The sequence below is a fragment of the Ostrinia furnacalis genome, unplaced genomic scaffold, assembly GCF_004193835.3.
Source record: "Ostrinia furnacalis isolate ACB-3 unplaced genomic scaffold, ASM419383v2 OfSCF1486, whole genome shotgun sequence".
Taxonomy (NCBI): domain Eukaryota; kingdom Metazoa; phylum Arthropoda; class Insecta; order Lepidoptera; family Crambidae; genus Ostrinia; species Ostrinia furnacalis.
In genome coordinates this window covers 117,881-136,995 of record NW_021131725.1, presented here as the reverse complement: position 1 = coordinate 136,995, position 19,115 = coordinate 117,881, and the positions used below count along the sequence as shown (strand labels likewise).

At 39.4% G+C, this 19,115-nt stretch overlaps 1 protein-coding gene across 6 annotated transcripts in view; it reads right to left on the bottom strand.

Moving 5' to 3' along the window:
- The window catches only part of LOC114352940 (venom protease-like), a 37,102-nt gene that overhangs the window by 12,573 nt on the left and 5,414 nt on the right, over positions 1-19,115 (bottom strand). For 2 of the 6 annotated variants that reach the window (XR_003655898.1, XR_003655899.1), the window contains 8 exons: positions 13,481-13,638; positions 12,507-12,717; positions 8,830-8,962; positions 5,339-5,502; positions 4,205-4,306; positions 3,144-3,328; positions 2,177-2,389; positions 809-884 (listed from right to left, as the gene is read on the bottom strand). Coding sequence is in view for 4 of the 6 variants with exons in the window: in XM_028304705.1 (XP_028160506.1) it covers positions 1,529-1,603; positions 2,318-2,389; positions 3,144-3,328; positions 4,205-4,306; positions 5,339-5,502; positions 8,830-8,962; positions 12,507-12,717; positions 13,481-13,638 (1,100 nt within the window). In the remaining 2 variants the exon portion in view is untranslated. Of the gene's footprint in view, positions 1-808; positions 885-1,428; positions 1,604-2,064; positions 2,390-3,143; positions 3,329-4,204; positions 4,307-5,338; positions 5,503-8,829; positions 8,963-12,506; positions 12,718-13,480; positions 13,639-19,115 lie in introns of those variants that run through there. The other 4 variants (XM_028304706.1, XM_028304704.1, XM_028304705.1 and 1 more) reach the window with 3 other exon arrangements.

Sequence of the window (19,115 nt, the reverse complement as noted above, 5' to 3'; positions counted from 1 at the left end):
CACAAACGTCATAATGACCAATCAGAGTCACAGGTTAAGTCACAACCAGATAATCAGGTCACGACCAGACGGCTAAGTGAACCAGACGACCATCCCTAGGTATTTTTCTAGCATGAACGACACGTCAAAGTCGGTGATCGATTTTGGTCGATGATAAAGTCTACATTAGAATCTTTAAGTCGATACACTGAAAAGATTTTATCGTGCCTTATGCTACCTGTATTGTATCTGTAATCAATCGATATAATGATAAGATTTTATCGTGTCTTTCATGCTAGCCCTAATCACGCATGCATAGAAGATCAAGTCATGACCAGACGATTAGAAATAGTTATGGAGCGATATCTACAGACAAAAAAATGTCGGAGCGAAGTTATTTTGGGATTACCTACAACTGTCACGTTTGTAACTTTGTCTCGAAGTGCAAGTGGTTACTGCTAGACGATCTAGTGAATAGTAGACTGTCAAGTCACGATCAGACAATCAAGTCATGACTAGACAATCAAGTCACGACCAGACAATAAAGCCAAGCCATAACTAGACAGTCAAGTCACCACCAGAAAATAAAGCCATAAATACACAGTCAAGTCATAACTAGACTGTCAAGTCACGACCAAACAGCCAAGTCATAACTAGACTGTCAAGTCACGACCTTACAATAAAGCCATAACTACACAGTCAAGTTATAACTAGACAGTCAAGTCACGATCAGACAGTCAAGTCACGACCAAACAGTCAAGTCATAACTAGACTGTCAAGTCACGACCAGACAATCTACTCCTAACTAGACAGTCAATCAAGTCATGACTAGACATTCAAGTCACGACCAGAAAATCAAGTCATTACTAGATTGTCAAGTCATGACCAGACGGTCAAGTCACGACCAGATAACCAGCCAAACCAGACCCATCAAGACCAGACCACGATATCGCTGCCGAGGCCACGGCGACCTCAAGCGCCGAGGATCTTCTGCTCGAGCCAGGGCACGAAGTGTGTGACGCGCGTGTAGACTCCAGGGTGACTTGACTGTCTAGTTATGCTTTATTTTCTGGTCATGACCAGACAATCTACTCATAACTAGACTGTCAAGTCACCATCAGACCACTAAGCCATTACTAGACGGTCAAGTCGCGACCAGACAATCTACTCATAACTAGACGGTCAAGTCACTACCAGAAAATCAAGTCATAACTAGACAGTCAAGTCATGACTATAGTCTGGTCTGCGAGCACGTAGAATTTTGTCCAATGACCCCAAGCTACCCATCCTTATCGCTCGCGCGTAATTATGTTGCTGTCGCGCTCGCACACTCACTGCGGGCGCGCGTCGCACAGTCGCGACCACAATATAATTACGCGCGAGCGATAAGGATGGGTAGCTAGGGGTCATTGGACAAAATTCTACGTGCTCACGGACCGGGCTTTAGATTGTCAAGTCATAACCAGATGGTCAAGTCACGACCAGATAACCAGCCAAACCAGACCCATCACGACCAGACCACGATATCGCTGCCGAGGCCACGGCGACCTCAAGCGCCGAGGATCTTCTGCTCGAGCCAGGGCACGAAGTGTGTGACGCGCGTGTAGACTCCAGGGAAGCCGGCCTCCGCGCACTTGACCGTCTAGTCATGACTTGATTGACTGTCTAGTTATGAGTTGATTTTCTGGTCGTGACTTGACTGTCTAGTTATGCTTTATTTTCTGGTCATGACCAGACAATCTACTCATAACTAGACGGTCAAGTCACGACCAGAAAATCAAGTCATTACTAGATTGTCAAGTCACGACCAGACAATTAAGTCATAACTAGACTGTCAAGTCACCACCAGACCACTAAGCCATTACTAGACGGTCAAGTCGCGACCAGACAATCTACTCATAACTAGACGGTCAAGTCACGACCAGAAAATCAAGTCATTACTAGACAGTCAAGTCATGACTATGGTCTGCGAGCACGTAGAATTTTGTCCAATGACCCCAAGCTACCCATCCTTATCGCTCGCGCGTAATTATGTTGCTGTCGCGCTCACTGCGGGCGCGCGTCGCACAGTCGCGACCATAATATTATTACGCGCGAGCGATAAGGATGGGTAGCTTGGGGTCATTGGACAAAATTCTACGTGCTCACGGACCGGGCTTTAGATTGTCAAGTCATGACCAGATGGTCAAGTCACGACCAGAAACCAGCCAAACCAGACCCATCACGACCAGACCACGATATCGCTGCCGAGGCCACGGCGACCTCAAGCGCCGAGGATCTTCTGCTCGAGCCAGGGCACGAAGTGTGTGACGCGCGTGTAGACTCCAGGGAAGCCCGCCTCCGCGCACTTGCGGCCGAAGGACACCACGCCTATCTGGTAGAAGTGCGTCGTGTAGTCTTGGTTGTTCCACTGAAAAATAATAGTTTATATTAATTTGGGATTTATGGGTAACTAGCGGCCGCCCGCGACTTCGTACGCGTGGATCCCGTTTTACCCCCTTAGGGATGGAGTTTCGTAAAATCCTTTCTTAGCGGATGCCTACGTCATAACATCTACCTGCATCCCAAATTTCAGCCCGATCCGTCCAGTGGTTTGGGCTGTGCGTTGATAGATCACTATGTCTTGTACCCGGCGCAGAGGACCCTCTGATCAATGCGTTGGTTCTTGTAGTTGACTAGGTATACTTACTTGATAAGTGTAGTCTTTTTTACTACTTCGGCTACCTATAATAGGCTTCATACTGGTTCTTAAGTTGTCTATAGGGGTCGTCTTTTCTACTACGTCTACATACAATCGGCTACATTAGCAACGACCCTTCGCTCTCGCCTTAGTGTTCCAAATCCCAATCATCCTCTACCGTACCGTGACATTGATTTCGATCATTTCTCTAATAATGGTAGAGTCGTCTTTTCTACTTACAATCGGCTGCATCAGCGGTCCCCCACTGTCCCCCTGGCAGGCGTCCTTGCCTTCCTTCTTGTACCCGGCGCAGAAGACCCTTTCATCAATGCGCTGGTTCTTGAGTTCTCCGTCTTTCCTACTACATCTACTTACAATAGGCTACATCAGCGGCCCCCAGCTGTCACCCAGGCAGAAGATCTTTTGATACGCTGTTCTTGTCTTTCACTATACTTATTGACTCGTCTTTTCCACTAGTACTTACAATCGGCTGCATCAGCGGTCCCCCACTGTCCCCCTGGCAGGCGTCCTTGCCTCCCTTCTTGTACCCGGCGCATAGGACCCTCTCATCGATGCGCTGGTTCTTGTAGTTGACGTAGGCCTGCGCACAGAAGTCGTTGCTGACCACCGGCAGTTGTAATACTTGGAGGTGGGACGCCGATGGACCACCTGGAGATAATAATATGAAGTATGTAGGAAGGAGGTATGGAGGAAGTAATAAGAAGTAAATATTTATTTCATCATCTCAGCTATAGGACGTCCACTAGTGAACATAGGCCTCCCCCAATGCTTTCCATGTTGCCCGGTTGGTAGCAGCCTGCGTCCAGCGCCTTCTTGCTACTTTTGCGATGTCGTCAGTCCACCTTGTGGGTGGACGTCGCACGCTGGGTTTTCCGGTTCATATTATAAACAAACAAATATTTATTTATTTATTTATAATATAAAGTATTTTTTATCTACAACGAGGAAGCTCTTGGCCTGCATCTCACTTGATGGAAAGTGATGATCAGGCCAAAGGTGGAAAGAAAAAAAAAGATAAAGATTTGAGAGATTGGAGACCAATTGTCAGATGCCAGTGTCCGTATACAACAAGTAAGATCATAAAATCATGATCTGTACCTAATTTAGTAGGTACAACACATTTGAACTCGAGTATATTGAGTTGATATCTGTGATTTACTTACCATACGTAAGTAAATCACATATCAAATATTTAGAAACACGATACCTTTTCTTCCAGAATATTTTAGATTATTAATCTTTTGTATCTAATTGTTAACTTACCTACTTCTATGTAATAGATAGAAGATTAGATAGGAAATCTTTGATTTTTGATTAAACGATGATCACTAAATAAAACTTTAATCAGTGACGTAGTTAGTAGATAGATGGACATCGAGGCAATGTATGAAGCAAACAGGGTGACAGCATTGGTATTTTTTTATAACCGACTTATAAAAGGAGGAAGTTCTCAATTGGTCTTAAATTTGTGAAGCCTCAATGTAACCTTGTTGGTGTTCAAATAAATAAATAAAAATTACTTACGGAACTCAGTGTCTCCCCAACCGGCGATGATGGGGGTGTAGTTCTCAAAACTTCTCGCTCTCAGCTCGCTGTCTTTGGGGATGCAGATGGGCTTGATCAGATCTGAAAATTAAATTGTTGGTACTATTTTATCTCAATCTTTCCTTTACTCATCTAAACTTTCATCCGAGTTCATCTAAATAGACTTTAGATGAATGAACTTTTTTTTTCATGAACTAACGAATTCATTAGTAAGTTGTTAAAAAGCCTTAATACTTTAGTTATAGACTAATGCAAATCGTATATTTTTTGCAAATGCTTAAATACACGTCAGAGAGTCCCAATATGAATGTTTTTTAACCTACCACTGCTTCGTGTTCAGAAGAAGCAGCGCAAGAAGTGGATGAAAGAGTGTAAGGTTTAGTTATTAATAATTTTAATACTTCTTCTCAAATGAAACAAAGTCAAACCAAAGCTGCCAAAGCCCTCAAGGACCTGGACAGTCCGAATCCAGGCGCTTCCTACAATTTTTATAAGTTTTAGTACTTTAATGAAAACCTAAGTACCTCAATGAAAAAGGGCTACTATTTATAAAGTCGATGATTATGTATGGGATGCTTAACTGCCTAACTCGCATTTTTATTCATAGCTATGTATACAGAGTGTTAGGTAAATGGGTATATGAGCCGACACTAGCCCATGTTAACATAGGCATATAAATGGTATGGTGTAGTCAGAAATTTGATATCATGATTTTATTTTTTTAAATTTTCATACAAAATAAATTTTATAAAATCGGATTTGTATGAAAATTAAAATAATTAAAATGAAGATATAAATTTTCTGACTTCACCATACCATTTATATGACCATGTTAACATGGGCTAGTGTCGGCTCATATACCCATTTACCTAACACCCTGTATTTTAAAATCTATAAACCCTTGAAAAAGAGGCTGACAATAATGAGTGAGTTTCTTGCGCTGCTTCTTCTCAGGACTGGCCCATATGTCCTGAAGCAGTGGTAGGGTTAATAGTGGGACGTGTAAAAGTGCTTTTTAAAAGGCTACTTGCATAAATAAACGTGTTTTTATGAGTTCTCTTCAATCTACCATCTGAAAGTTTCTTTAGTAAAACACAGATAGTTGAAACTTACCAGTGAAGCCAACATCTCTGTCCATGACCAAGATCCCTATGTCATTGGTGAAGGCCTGAGGGTTGTAGTCCTCGTGCTTGATCTTGTACTTCAGGAGCACGTCCACTGGAGTCGCTCCGTCGTCTTCCCTCTCGATGTCCAGCTCTCCTAGCCTTACTAGGTACCTGTAGTGGGAGAGAAGGTATGGTAAGGTTAGGGAACAAATCAAATCAAAAATATTTATTCAGTTTAGACCACAAATGGCACTTATGAATGTCAAAATATAGTAAATAATAAAAAAAGAAAAAGTAGCCCTTATGGGGCACTTTACATGTCTCCTTATCTTTTGGGCCCTGCCCCTACCAGCGCTACAACTGTAACTAGGTATTACAGCGGTTCTAAGTTCCATATAAACAGGCTGACCCATTAGTAGATCAAATAATTTATGTTAATTTTTTGGAGGAATTGATATTCTTTCTCTTACGGCATTCATACGGGACACGTCTTTGACGATTCGTAAAAAACACGATTCGTCTTTGTTTCTCGGTCCTGAAATTGGTATATTGAACCTTTCAAAATACATCCACTGCTATGGCTTACCTTAAAATTGATAATCGAACATCGTTTCTGCATTTACCAGTCTATCTATTACTGCTGCTTATTGCAGCATCCGTTACTAGTGAGAAAGAAGATTATGGAGAGATCCAAAATACCGAAACTACGTTAGTTTTTGGTGCTTGACTGCAAAATTGTCGCTAACAAACCTGGGACAACACAGATATAACCACCTTTTGTGCATATTATGAATAAAGAAGTAACAACCGGTTTTTCCGCTACCTACTACAGTAAGAGCTTTTTTCCATTAAGATGTAGGTACGATTCTCTACATTTCACATACCTACTTACTCTAAAATTTAGCACTCTCATTTATCGATCATAACATTTCATTGACCATCTACGTGATAAGGTTGTGGGATATGATGTTCAACCACAATAAGGAAGCTAGATGTTAGTGCTTCCTTCCGAGCGGGTGTTATGCTCGGGGACCAAGGTCCCCGAGCATAACACCCGCTCGGAAGGAAGCACTAACATCTAGCTTCCTTATTGTGGATGAACATCATATCCCACAAGGTAATTTAACCTTAGCTCCGACCTTTGGACGCTCGCTGCATTGCCCAAGAGTATACATATTATTAAATTTGCATACAAACTAGTTGGACAACTTGTTAATTTAATTACACAATGACAGTTTATCTTCGGTTTGCCACGCGTGGGATCTTGTGCTATAAATCCTTTATCGGCGATTAAGATATGGAGATTAGTAATTACATAATTATAGCGTTATTTATTTGCTAGCTTAAGAAGGTATAATAATATTATATCTACCTAAGGTGTCTTAAGTACGTATGCACCTACGTTTGCTATGAAAACTGCCAGATCGATCTAAGTATGTCTGATATCCATGATGATTCATGAAGTCTGCCTACAGGCTTGTCACACAAGAGAGAAAGGGTAGGCAAATAAGTAATTATGTAATCCTAGAATGCGACTAGTCAAGGAGAAGACTTTATTGATTGATTTTATTTTTCCAAATTCTATGCCCTTAGGGTCCTTCAAGTTTTAAGTGGATAGGCATCTAAACCGTTTAAAATGTTACCGTAATGTATTTGGTTTTCCGATCCTTGATCTAAAATCTAAATTATCTAGCTCTATGCTCTATCCTTTTTTTTCGACTGGAAAATGCATTGAGTTGTATAGATGACCTCGTATTAAAAAGCAAAGACATACAACTAGAGAAAATATATACAACTAATTAAACCTAGTTATTCTTACGATTAAGTAGGTATGTTTATTATTTATACTAACGTGGAAAGTTCGTCCTTCTTCCAACAACAATGACACGACTATTTAGGAAAAATCCGTTCGGAATGAACGGAAAATCCTTTTTCTATACAGCGGCAATCGGATGTATGCTCACGTGGTTGATGGTTGCCTTCCAATTTGTTCGCGGTAATTACTGGCGAGATGACGGAACTGTGCAAATACAATGGTGTAATAACAAATAAGTAGTTTATAGTGGGTAAAGCCTTATTCACACTGTCGAGTGATTAAGTCGAGTGGCGAGTAATTTTGCTAAACGTGCCCGAACACCAAAATTTGTCAAGTAGGTATAGGTTAATAAATCGTTTAGTCGAGTCAATCCATGTTTTAAACGAGTTCGTGCTGGGCGGTTTAGTCGAATTCATAGTATAAAAACCACTAAAATAAGTAATTACTTGTAAACTGTACTCGACCAAAGACCAATCAGTTTTTTAGTCAGTAACTAACTCGTTACTGACTACAGTTTAGTTACTAAAAAAAGATGAGTTACTCTACTAACTTACTCGACTGGTGTAAACAAAGCTTTAAATAGATTCCGGCTACACCGGGTACCTATAGCCCGGGCCCAGCTAAACGTTTGACGACAAGTATGATGACTACCTGACATCAATTAGATGGCTTGTGTATTTACTTTTCAATATGTGAATGAATCTGTTTACCATGATAATACATTTTGGTTTATTCCAGGTTTGTCCCCACTGGTGGGAAGTAAAGTAAATAGTTAAAAATTATATTCCCGTTGTCTACTTCTCCGGCCGGTGGGTACAACGGGAATCAAAATAAAAGTTTATTTTGATAACTACTAAACGGCGCGCTTCTGTGTGAATTACGGTTTTCACGATTTCTCCGTTTTGTTTTTCAATTTTCCTCTTGATAATCATCTTCCCCGAGTTTGAAGCCACTTATATTATATTTAATTTAATTGAGTTGACGTCTGACTCTGTACCTACGAGTATTTCAGTAGCAATCTTAACCGTCATGATGTGGCCTCTACATAATTTGTTTGCAATAAATACTCATTCTCCGCACATTTATCATTGTCCCATAAATATTTAATGCGGTAAATAACTTAAACGTTTGTTGTTATATCCGAGAACGAGCCATTAGCTAAAGTGTTGTATGTGCGGAATTTTTATGTCTTCTTTATGGGCTATAATTGTTGCAAAAACATAAATGATTGAGGTATAATAGACTGATACTCGATCACAGGTCTAAGATTATTTTTTTCCAAAGTAACTACATTAGTTTCCACTACGGAAAGAAGTTCTAAGACCTTTTGGACCTTGGTTTCATCTGTGCTTCACAATAGGAACATTATGTAATATTATTTATTGTTATTTTTTGTATCGAAGTAAAAAAAATAAAATTGTGAAGTAGTAAAATGACTACAAGCGATTTGATCCAATCATATTCAGAGTTGCATCTCAAAAATATCTTAAAAAAAACGAATTGCCTTAATGTGGGAAGGAACCTTCCACGACCTTTCGCTTGCCGTGCGACTGCTAGACTGAAGCAGTCATAAATTTTTGCGTCACAGCTGTCAAAAAGTGAAAAGCATTAGAGTCGCACAGACAAGCTGCATCTATAGTAAACGAGCAGTGGAAAATCACCATTAAAACCAGTAGACTTACAGATCAATTTCGTGTCCATGGATGCAGTGGGCGGCAGTCAGGACGTGCTTCGAGCTGATGAGCGAGCCGCCACACAGCCACCGCGTGTTTACTCCTCGCTTGTAGCCCAGGAGCGCCATCCAGGGGAAGTCGCCTGAAAGAATTACATAATAATAATAATGGTTTTATATCTTTTGAATATTCTGGAGGCAGAACAATTAATTTAGATTAGAGTTACAAGGTGGACCGACGATCTCATAAATATAGAGGAAGGCGCTGGACGCAAGCCGCTACCAACCGGGCAACATGGAAAGCATTGGGGGAGGCCTATGTTCAGCAGTGGACGTCCTATGACTGAGTTGATGATGATGATGATGAACGAGCCCAAATTCTCCATGTTCATCTCGCGTTATGGGGGGTGATATGGATTGGTTGGATGAACGTCAGTAAAACTGAAATGATGATGATGACAATGACATCATTATCATCATTTTCAGGCACAGGACGTCCACTGCTGAACCTCTCCTGTAGTTCATTGTTGTACCTACCTCAATTGGTAGCGGCCTGCATCCTGCGCCTTCCTGCTACATTTATGAGATCGTCGGTCCACCTTGTAACTCAATAAAATTAACCTCTTTCTTTAAAATGCGTTGCGTGGGGCATTTGAAAGTTCGAAGTAACTTTTATATCTTAGGAGTTTCTTTAAAATTTCATAATTTTCCTCCTAAATATTATATGACCAAAATAGCTAATAATATTAATTAAAAAAAACGCAAAATACCGGAAAAGCCAGTATATTAAGGAAATAACTTACTAAAACTTTAATAATGCTTGTTGCAAAATGCAAACTTTAAAGTTTTAACATAAATACAGAACATGAATATTTACATCAATCATAAATTAAAGTAGTAAGTTTAAATTAATCTGCGTGCAATTTGTAAACATTATCTTAGAATGTTTCTTTAGATACCTAAGTATCTATTAGCTCAGGGGAATAACAAAATCCCCCTTTCCGCAGTAAAATTAGTTCTAGTAAATGGGAAATACTGTACCTATTTCTTTTATTTAACCTCAGANTTAGTTTTCCGTTTTCTCGTTGACAAAACTGCACGGCGATGTGCATTTTCTTGCATTTTTGCCGAACTTGCGGTGGTAATAGCAGTACGGTGAAGGCGTGCTATCTCGCTCACGCGGGTACGGGCTGTGCGAGCGAGAGGGCGATGTCTGCTTTCCTTGTCTGCCGCGGGAGTGATGGTATTGTTGGTAGCGCGATCGTGGGTTGTTGTAATTATCTCTGCTGTAGTTGTAAGCTCTTAATTCTGCAACTTCGATTTGTAATTTTCTTACTTCCTCGACGAGAAAATGCATGTCGACATGTTGGTCTTGCTGGCGTAGCGGCGGTGCGTGGGCGGCAGCGGAGACTGCAGAGACTTGATGAGATTGCTCGATCATCTTGTCGGCGAGTTTTGACAGTTCGTCCAGCGCTGTGTCCTTGCTGATGGTGTCGCTGACAACGAGTACGGAGCGGACGTGAGGTGGCAGCAAGTTCATCCACATCAGCCTCAGCGTGTTGTCCGGAACCTTGTTGCGGGCGAGTGTCCGCATGCGGCGTAGTAGTTGGCTGGGTCGCTGGTCGCCGAGTTCCATGTCGGACAGGAGTTTCTGCAGTTGGCGGCCGTCGGACTCTTCGTACACGGACACCAGTCGCTCCTTCAGTACTGTGTACTGGTTTTCTGCGGGCGGGTCGTACAGCAGGTCGCACACTTGCTCGATGTCTTCCTTCTCGAGTTGCGCGATGACCATTTGTGCTCGCTGGGCTTCGCTCCTCTTCAGGTCGTTGGTTGCTGCTTCGAAAGCGATGAACCAGAGCCGAGGTCTGTCGCGCCAAAACGGTGGGACACGCATGGACAATGCAATGCCCGATACTTCTTGCGCCGTTGTTGCTTGTTGTTCTTCCATGTTCAGTTTTCAGACGGGGTCACCACTGTAGGAGGCCTAAGTTTGGTGTGTGGTGTGTAGCCTTCCTACTTTTCAGTGTTGAAAAATAATATGTACGCTATTTCGTGAGTCAATTAATCGCAATTTTAAAGGAATTCTACGTTTTCATATAACTTTTTTCTAAGCCAAATCCATTGTCAACGAACTCATGAAACCACTATTACAAGTTTTATTTAAATGGATGTTCCTTCGCCTTTTTATAAGCTTAAGAAGTTGGAGCGCTAACCTTACGGTGAGAACAACCTTTGCAAGCCGCACGGCTGTTTTTGGCTCTCTGAGAGTTTGAAGCTTCGTATTGCTCTCATTTTTGGCGCCACAATGTTGGTACTTGGTTTTTTAGATAGCTTAAATAATAGAGTTTTTGTAGTAATGAAGAATTTTTATAAATAATATTCCAATTGCTTATTATTTGAGCTAGAAAAAAAACTTACGAACTTACGTACTATCACGAACTAGTAGCCGTTTACCTTAGTTCAGACACCGAGTTATCAATGTTATCCTCATTATCAACGCACAATTAACTTCCCATACTGGCAAAGGTCACTGTGTTGAAACACGATAGATCATTTTTAGAGTAATGCATTTTATATTGGTTACCTATACAGTACACGGAAATTGGGCGCGTTATTCAACAAAACTGCAAAATTAAACAAATGCATTCGGTGGCCTCGAACAAAAACAAAAGAGCGTCGTTCTTTTTTGAATTTATTTTTATTTGGCGTGGAGATGAATTCTAAGTGGCCAGGACAGTAAGAATTATCAAATGAGGTTTGCAAACAAAAAAAAAACATTAAATTAGATTTTTATTATGCCTAGTTAACTTTTATCGTTCTTTTATTTATAAGTCCACTCGTAGGAGGTGGGTTATGTGAATCCAATAGCGATTTTGCATAAAAATGTATAGTTTGATATGTTAGTGAAGTTACAAGCCGGATGCAATTAATTTACCATCAAAATACTTGAGAATAACCTACGTATAGCTCGTGAGAAAGACGCAACTATTATTATAAATGCCTCACTTAAATGCGAAAAAAGTGTTATTATGATGTTGTCGAGTAGGTACCTACTCTTCCTCATGAACCAGTTGATTTCTATGTAAAAAGCTATAGCTATTGCCGGCGGCTTCGCTTGTTTTAAACTTATACCTTGTTCCATTTTCTTAGGGGTGAATTTTGGACAATCTTTTCGTGGCGGTAGGCCTACGTCATAATAAGATAAACCAGTTACAACAACCTTTAATGCACTGAGGGACTATTCGCACCTCTCGTTCCCACCGCTGCAACTCCTGTGTAGCCAGGATCTACAGCTTAACCGCTAATAACCCAACCAGTGAAGGTCAAGTTTGTCCCGGGGGAAAGTAAAACTATAGACTAGGTAATATTAATTACAATTTATCAAAACAAAACCTTCTGCGTACTATGTGCCCTGCCTCTTCAGCTTGCTAATCCGTCGGGCTAGGTCAGCGATTTTAGTCCGTTTACAAATTACGACTGACGGCCGATGGGGCAGTAAGGTTCTGGAGTGGATGCCACGTACCGGAAAACGCAGCGTCGGCTGAGCAACAACTTGATAAAGGTAGTAGGTAGGCGCTGGATACAGGCCGCTACCAACCGTGCGATGTGGAAGTCATTGGGGGAGGCCTTTGTTCAGCAGCCTATGTCCTGAGGCTGAAATGATGATCATGATATCAAAAACCTTACCAAGCTTAGCAGGGATTCCTCCCACCACTCGGCTGAAGGTGGCATTGCTGGACCCACACACGGGGGGCTCGGGGAAGGACCCCAGTAGGTCCTCAGGGTTGACGTTGGAGGGTTCGTTGGAGACTGGAGGAGCTACTGTGGTGGTGGTGGTGGTGGTGGTTGGTGGAACCGTGGGCGGCGCGTCTGGGATCCCAGGCCTGGGGCAGCATACCTGGTGGGACATGACGTTGAATTTTTGTTTGCAAATTACGAAATAATACCACTACATACGATTTTTGTATCACCCATGTTCATCAGGGATAATGTAAGATTCTTACGCCCGTATCATCATCATCATCATCAACAGCCCTTTACAGTCCACTGCTGGACTATGAGCCCGTATACACAAACATTACTATGAAGTCTCACAGTGCGCGTGGACGCCCAGGGTGACATATGTATACATATACGAACCAATCAAAGAGCTCTATTCAACGCTGTGCGTTCGATTTGCTGCTTCACTTTAGCAAGCATCGTTTGTGAATACGAGCCTTAATGGTGAAAGATTTTTTCAAATCGGTCCAGTTAAGTAGTTTAGGAGCTTATTGAATACAAACAAACAAATAAAACTTCCCTCTTCATAAATTCTTTAGGTAGACTAAAGACAGTTGTGTTTTCGTTGATATGTCTGTGAGACTTTATGAAACTGTTTTTGTTATGTGTTATTAAATAATTCTAAATGATAAAGTTTGAATTGGTTTAAGGAAGAAATCGAAAAATCGCAAACTTGAATCTTTAATTATGCCGTACATACAGGTGTGGTTTTGTAAAACAACTCCCATTTCGAACGGATCGGTTAATTGCGGGACACAAAGGGGATGTTCGTGTGAACGTTAATATTAAAACACGTAACTATTAAACGGGAACCTGCAAAAAACAGTTGCTGCAAAAAACTGGATGTCTCCGTGGGAACAAAGCCCAAAAAAACTATGTACCTTAGGATAATTGCCTTCGAACCCGCATTGGGACTTCCTCAGCACCTGCACAGCCTGAGGGTTGGTCCTGGACTCCTTGAGCAGCTGTAGGTACGGCGCGCACTGCAGGATTGAGATGCAGCTGCCGATCTGCTGGTCTACCGTTTCGCAGGACTCCTCTGGAAAGTTCAATGTGATTAGGAAATTAAATGAACTAAATTAAATTAAAAATGAACATTGGGTGTGGATGGCTGTCATTTAATTATGTATTAAAGAACATGTAACAACTTAGTACCACTCAGATGCATGGACTTTCATTACAAAGCATGCAAACGATGATGCAATGTGACTTTGCCAAATAGAAAATAAATAAACGTATTAATTTTCAATTTTACGGAAGGAATTACAATGTCGTAGTTAAACATGTGACATAAGGATCTTCTAGGTATCTAAAATTCTACTAATTTCTTTTACCAAAGATAAAGATAATCGGTTAATCATTCATTGAGTCCATTTGCTGTTCAGAAAATTGACACTACTAAATCACAAAATGTATGGTAGGAACAGGATATAATTTTCCATGAAATATTATATCATGCTAATGAATGGTGAAACGTGGATGACCAAAACAATAGACTCGTTGTTATTGACAGATGAAAGTAATTAATTAAAATGAATCACAAATGAAGTGAAAATCAAAGTTAGTTACAGATGTCGTTGATGTCTTTAATATAGAGGAAATTTTCTTAAATAAAGAAATTGATTATTTGAGAATAAGTATACAGTTATTGTAGGTATTACCATTAGGCTGGTTTTAGTGTCACGCGGACAGTCATTGCGGATCGCTCCGCACAGCCGATCTGTATGAACTGCTAGGGAGCGGAGCGGTTCCTCCGGACCGCATTACTCTAAAACGCTCCCTAGAAGTTCATACAGATTGGCCGTGCGGAGCGGGTCCGCACCGGACGGTCCGCGTGACACTAAAACCAGCCTTACGTACGTCTTATACTTATTTCTAATATCTTATTCTAAAAAGATACATAAGCTATTACGGCTAGTATAACGATCATGAAATAGTTCACTCTTTAAGTTGCTATAACTACCTACATTTATTTATACTGAAACGTTCAACATCATGTACAGATTTTTGTTGCAATATTGCATCTAATACAATTACACAAGATGCCACCGTTCTTAGCTCGATGTGCCATCATCTCTACTAGTTACATTTATAGCAACTCATAGATAATTTACGACGTTAAATTTTCTCTATATTTCCTGTAAGCTAGTTTCAAGACTCATGGTGGAAAGTGGACTTCACAGAATTCACAGCCATGACCGACTCATTAGCCTGTATTTACTAACAAACACTATTAGTACTATTAGCAGGCTTTTATTTAAGTTGCCCAGTTAGCTGTTGACAGGCGGAGTAGTGGCACTAACTGTATGCCCAATGACAAATACAAACAAAGTGGTTAGGAAAAGATGCATCGTTATATCAAACGTCCCTGTTAGCTGTTATTTATCAGGTAAATTAAAATCGAAACATTAATATTTGAAACTTTATCAACAAGCGGACAAACTGCTTCAAAGACTTTTTAAGCTTAGTCTACTAGATAAATATAAAATTACAGTTTAGTTAGATTATTAGAACGATCGCGGTCTAAATATTTTGTCAAATACATATTGAGTTCATATATAATGCTATATTGGTAGGTGGGCTGTTAACTAACAACAGGTTTTAGTCCATTAGCAAATTATAGTGAATATGAATATTCATAACTCAATTTTAGGACTGGAAGCTGTAATCGATGCTTTAAATTTTTTGCACTATCAACATAACATTTGCCGACTGATTGCTCACTAAAGCTAACGCACGAAAGTTTTATTGCCCCATCGGTAGCGAGTCTTTGACACAACTAATATGTATAATAGTTATTATCATATAATTATTAACATAGTAAAGGACAATGACCAAAAATGTATGGAGTGTGGTCCAAATGTCCACCACTAACGAGACCTATGTAGTAAAATAGTCTAATAAATACTGATTCATTATAACCAAACCGCAATCAAAAATATGCTGTCAGTAAAAAGTTATGACTGTATGAAAAGTCATGTTTTTCACCTTTTCATCTGAAAAATGTTCTCGATATCAGTCTATCCATCGCACATTTTGGACTAATCTATGCATGTTATGTCATGTCGCTTAGTGTGCCGTGTTAGGTTCTCGCTAAAAGAAAAAAAAATAAGCTCAGAAGAAAGACAACAATATTGGAATACTTTGAATATGCGGAAGGGGTAAAAATAGTCTTTTTTCCAACTGGTAGGTACTGGGTTATAGATGAATTATTACACATACTCGTATACAGGGTGTTAGATAAATGGGTATATGAGCCGACACTAGCCCATGTTAACATGGGCATATAAATGGTATGGTGAAGTCAGAAATTTGATATCATCATTTTAATTTTTTTAATCTTCATACAAAATAAATTTTATAAAATCCGATTTGTATGAAAAATGAAATAATTAAAATGAAGATATCAAATTTCTGACTTCACCATACCATTTATATGACCATGTTAACATGGGCTAGTGTCGGCTCATATACCCATTTACCTAACACCCTGTATACTAGCTGTGACTTTGTACGCGTGAAAATAGTTTGAATAATATTTCCCATTTTTACAACATTTGTCTTTGCTGCTCCGCCCCTATTGGTTGTAGGGTGATGTATAACCTAAAACCATCCTTGATAAATGGGCTGTCCATGACAAAAATATTTTTTCAAATAGGACCAGTAGTTCCTGAGATTAGCGCGTAAACTACTACAATTTTTCAAACTGTCGTAACTTTTTACTGACAGCTTATTTTTTTTTCGTCCCATACTGAAAGTTATTCTCTATTTAATGGACTATAAGCCAATATAGGTCTCATTAGTGGTGGACATTTGGACCACTTTTGGTCATTGTCCTTTTTTGCCCTTTGCCGATTGATTAATCACAAAAGTTGCAATTTTTCTTCTAGCTCATATTACAGTTCAGGTAAACGTGACCACATGTGGCCTATTATCTAAAACCGCATTCACAACCATCAGTCCGCTCAAGGAAAACTGGTTGTGGTCGTAAAACAGCCATTGAGTGCATCAATCTGACCATGCTTTTTGTTTGTCGGTAAAACCACGTCTTTTATCATTCCAAATTGTTGTTGTTCTTACTGTGTGAATTGAAGATTATTATCGTGAGGCAAGTGCCTACCTACTCTAATTATTTATGGGTAGGTAAAATTTTAGAGGGCAAGTTGTTTTATTGTGTGGATTAATCATAAACAGCTGATGCTGACCAACTACTTCCAAGTAGGTCATATGATGAATTTCCTGAATGAGTTTTGAATGTTTTGACTTTATTATACGGGACTATTCCCACCTCTCGTTCCCACCACTGCAACTCCTGTGTAGCCAGGATCTACAGCTTGACCGCCACAAAAACCCAACCAATGAAGGTCAAGTTTGTCCCGGGGGAAAGTTAAACTGTCATTGGACCCGCAACGAAATTAATCAGAAGAAAATAGGAGGAGTTCGAAATTAAGGTTCGACTTCCCTCCATTGCAAAGCGGATGACAGGTGACAAACAAAGGTATAAAAACCTTTAAGAAAAAGATTATGCACCACGGACAATAAATTAAATTAAGGGGGCCTATCTTATGAGCAATTAGCAACTACCTGCCAATAATATTTTTCACAAAATCGCTTAAAAGCTAATTTTAAGCGATTTTAAATAAAAGAAGTGCTTTTAAGCGATTTTGACTTTATTATAATAGTCAAGATGGCGTTGATTACGTTGGCGTTTGCACTGGCTATTCCGATAATAAGTTCAGACTTAACTTTCCTTTAGTTTCGAACCCGGAACTAACTTAGTTAGTTATTTAAAAGGTTTATTTCACACAGAAATCGCGGTAGAAAGAAGAAAGAAAGAAAAACATTTATTTGACACGTTAAACCTTTATTTGGTACAAATGGCGAACTTAATGCCGTGTGGAATTCTCTACAGAAACAGAGAACTTAATTACGGTTAGGGTTAGAGTTTAATTGGTCAAGGTTTAGATCCTGGCAACTCATGAGAGGCAGTAGTGGCAACGAAGGAAGGGAAAGTCCCGATTATTATAACTCAAAATCATCTTTATACCGCGTCATAATAATGTAATTTAAAATGTAAAATATCAAAGATGGTAGGTAATATAAGGCCATTTTGCATAGCATTGAACATAGCTGGAATGAAGATGATCAAGTCATTAGCTTTGTAGATTGCATGGTTTTATGTAAATTAGGTGTTGAATACAAATAACGCAATTTTATAAGGAGACATAATAAAACTGAACTTGTGAACTTTTTATCGTTAAATTTCAAATTATTTTATTTCATTCGGATTTAATAAGATGTTTAATGAATCAAAATTAAAAACTATCACATAATGAATGGACAAGTAGGTACATAAATGAAACAGAATACACATAATGATATAGATTGACCTTAACAAGGAAAATATCGCGGAAATAACTGACATCAACAATAATAAAAACTATGAAAATATTGTAAGTAATTCGTATGACTCGACCTCGTAGTCCCTGAACATTACATCCTGACTTGTGCCTATTATAAAAAAGAGTTTTGTGCCATAAAGAGCACGGTAGCCTTCTTTAGATTTATGTTGGACAGGAAAGAGAACGAATAAAAATCTTGTAAATAAACATGTAAGATGTATAAGTGTTTTGTAAATAATAGGGTGCAATCAATGCACAAAAATATCGCACCTAATACGACTTACATTTATACGGTATGGGTTACAATAAGATAGTGATTTATGTACGAGTACCTACCCTATGTAAAGTTTTTTTTTAGGTAAATTACAATTACAGTACGTCAGGTTTAGACATATTTAACTATTCGATTTAAGGACGACAAAATATGCATTCTGTATTGTAATATCTTTGATACCAAATAAATATTTTTTCTTTCTTTCTTTCTTTCTTTCTTTCATTCGATTAGGCCTTTTTTTGTTTCAATGCAACCATAAGGCATTTTTAATTTGGCCTGAACGCCATCAAAATTAGGACAAATCCGTGGAAAATTGGACTGGCAACCTTAGCCGCAGAGCCTGCTGTTCGATCCACAGCTATACATTATGTATAGTGTGTGCCTTGATCGACGTTTTTTCCGATAGATCCAAAGTTGTGTCCAAAGCAAGGTCGCGTTGATACCGGTGACACGGCGTCTTTGTTCAACTGACGTGATTTAATTGAGATTCGACGCCTGTGATGGGCAATCTTTTAGGAAAATATCAAGACACCAATGGAATTCTAAGACGAGGAAAATATAAAAATAACACTATGGAATATTGTTTTTGGAATAAGTTAATAACATTTTAAAAGTTCACGACACGCTCGTTTGATATGATGTCAATAAAATGTCACGAGTTTCGAAATAGTCTTTAGGATGGAGATAGCTTAAGTTACTAAATTACATAATTAATACTTAATTGCTCTTATTATCTAAATACGAGTAGTTCATCGCAGTTCAGAACCAATTTTCGAGTGTCTTAGTTTTAGCAATATCAACATCATAAAAGTACCTAACTGTCATGTATATAACCATAAA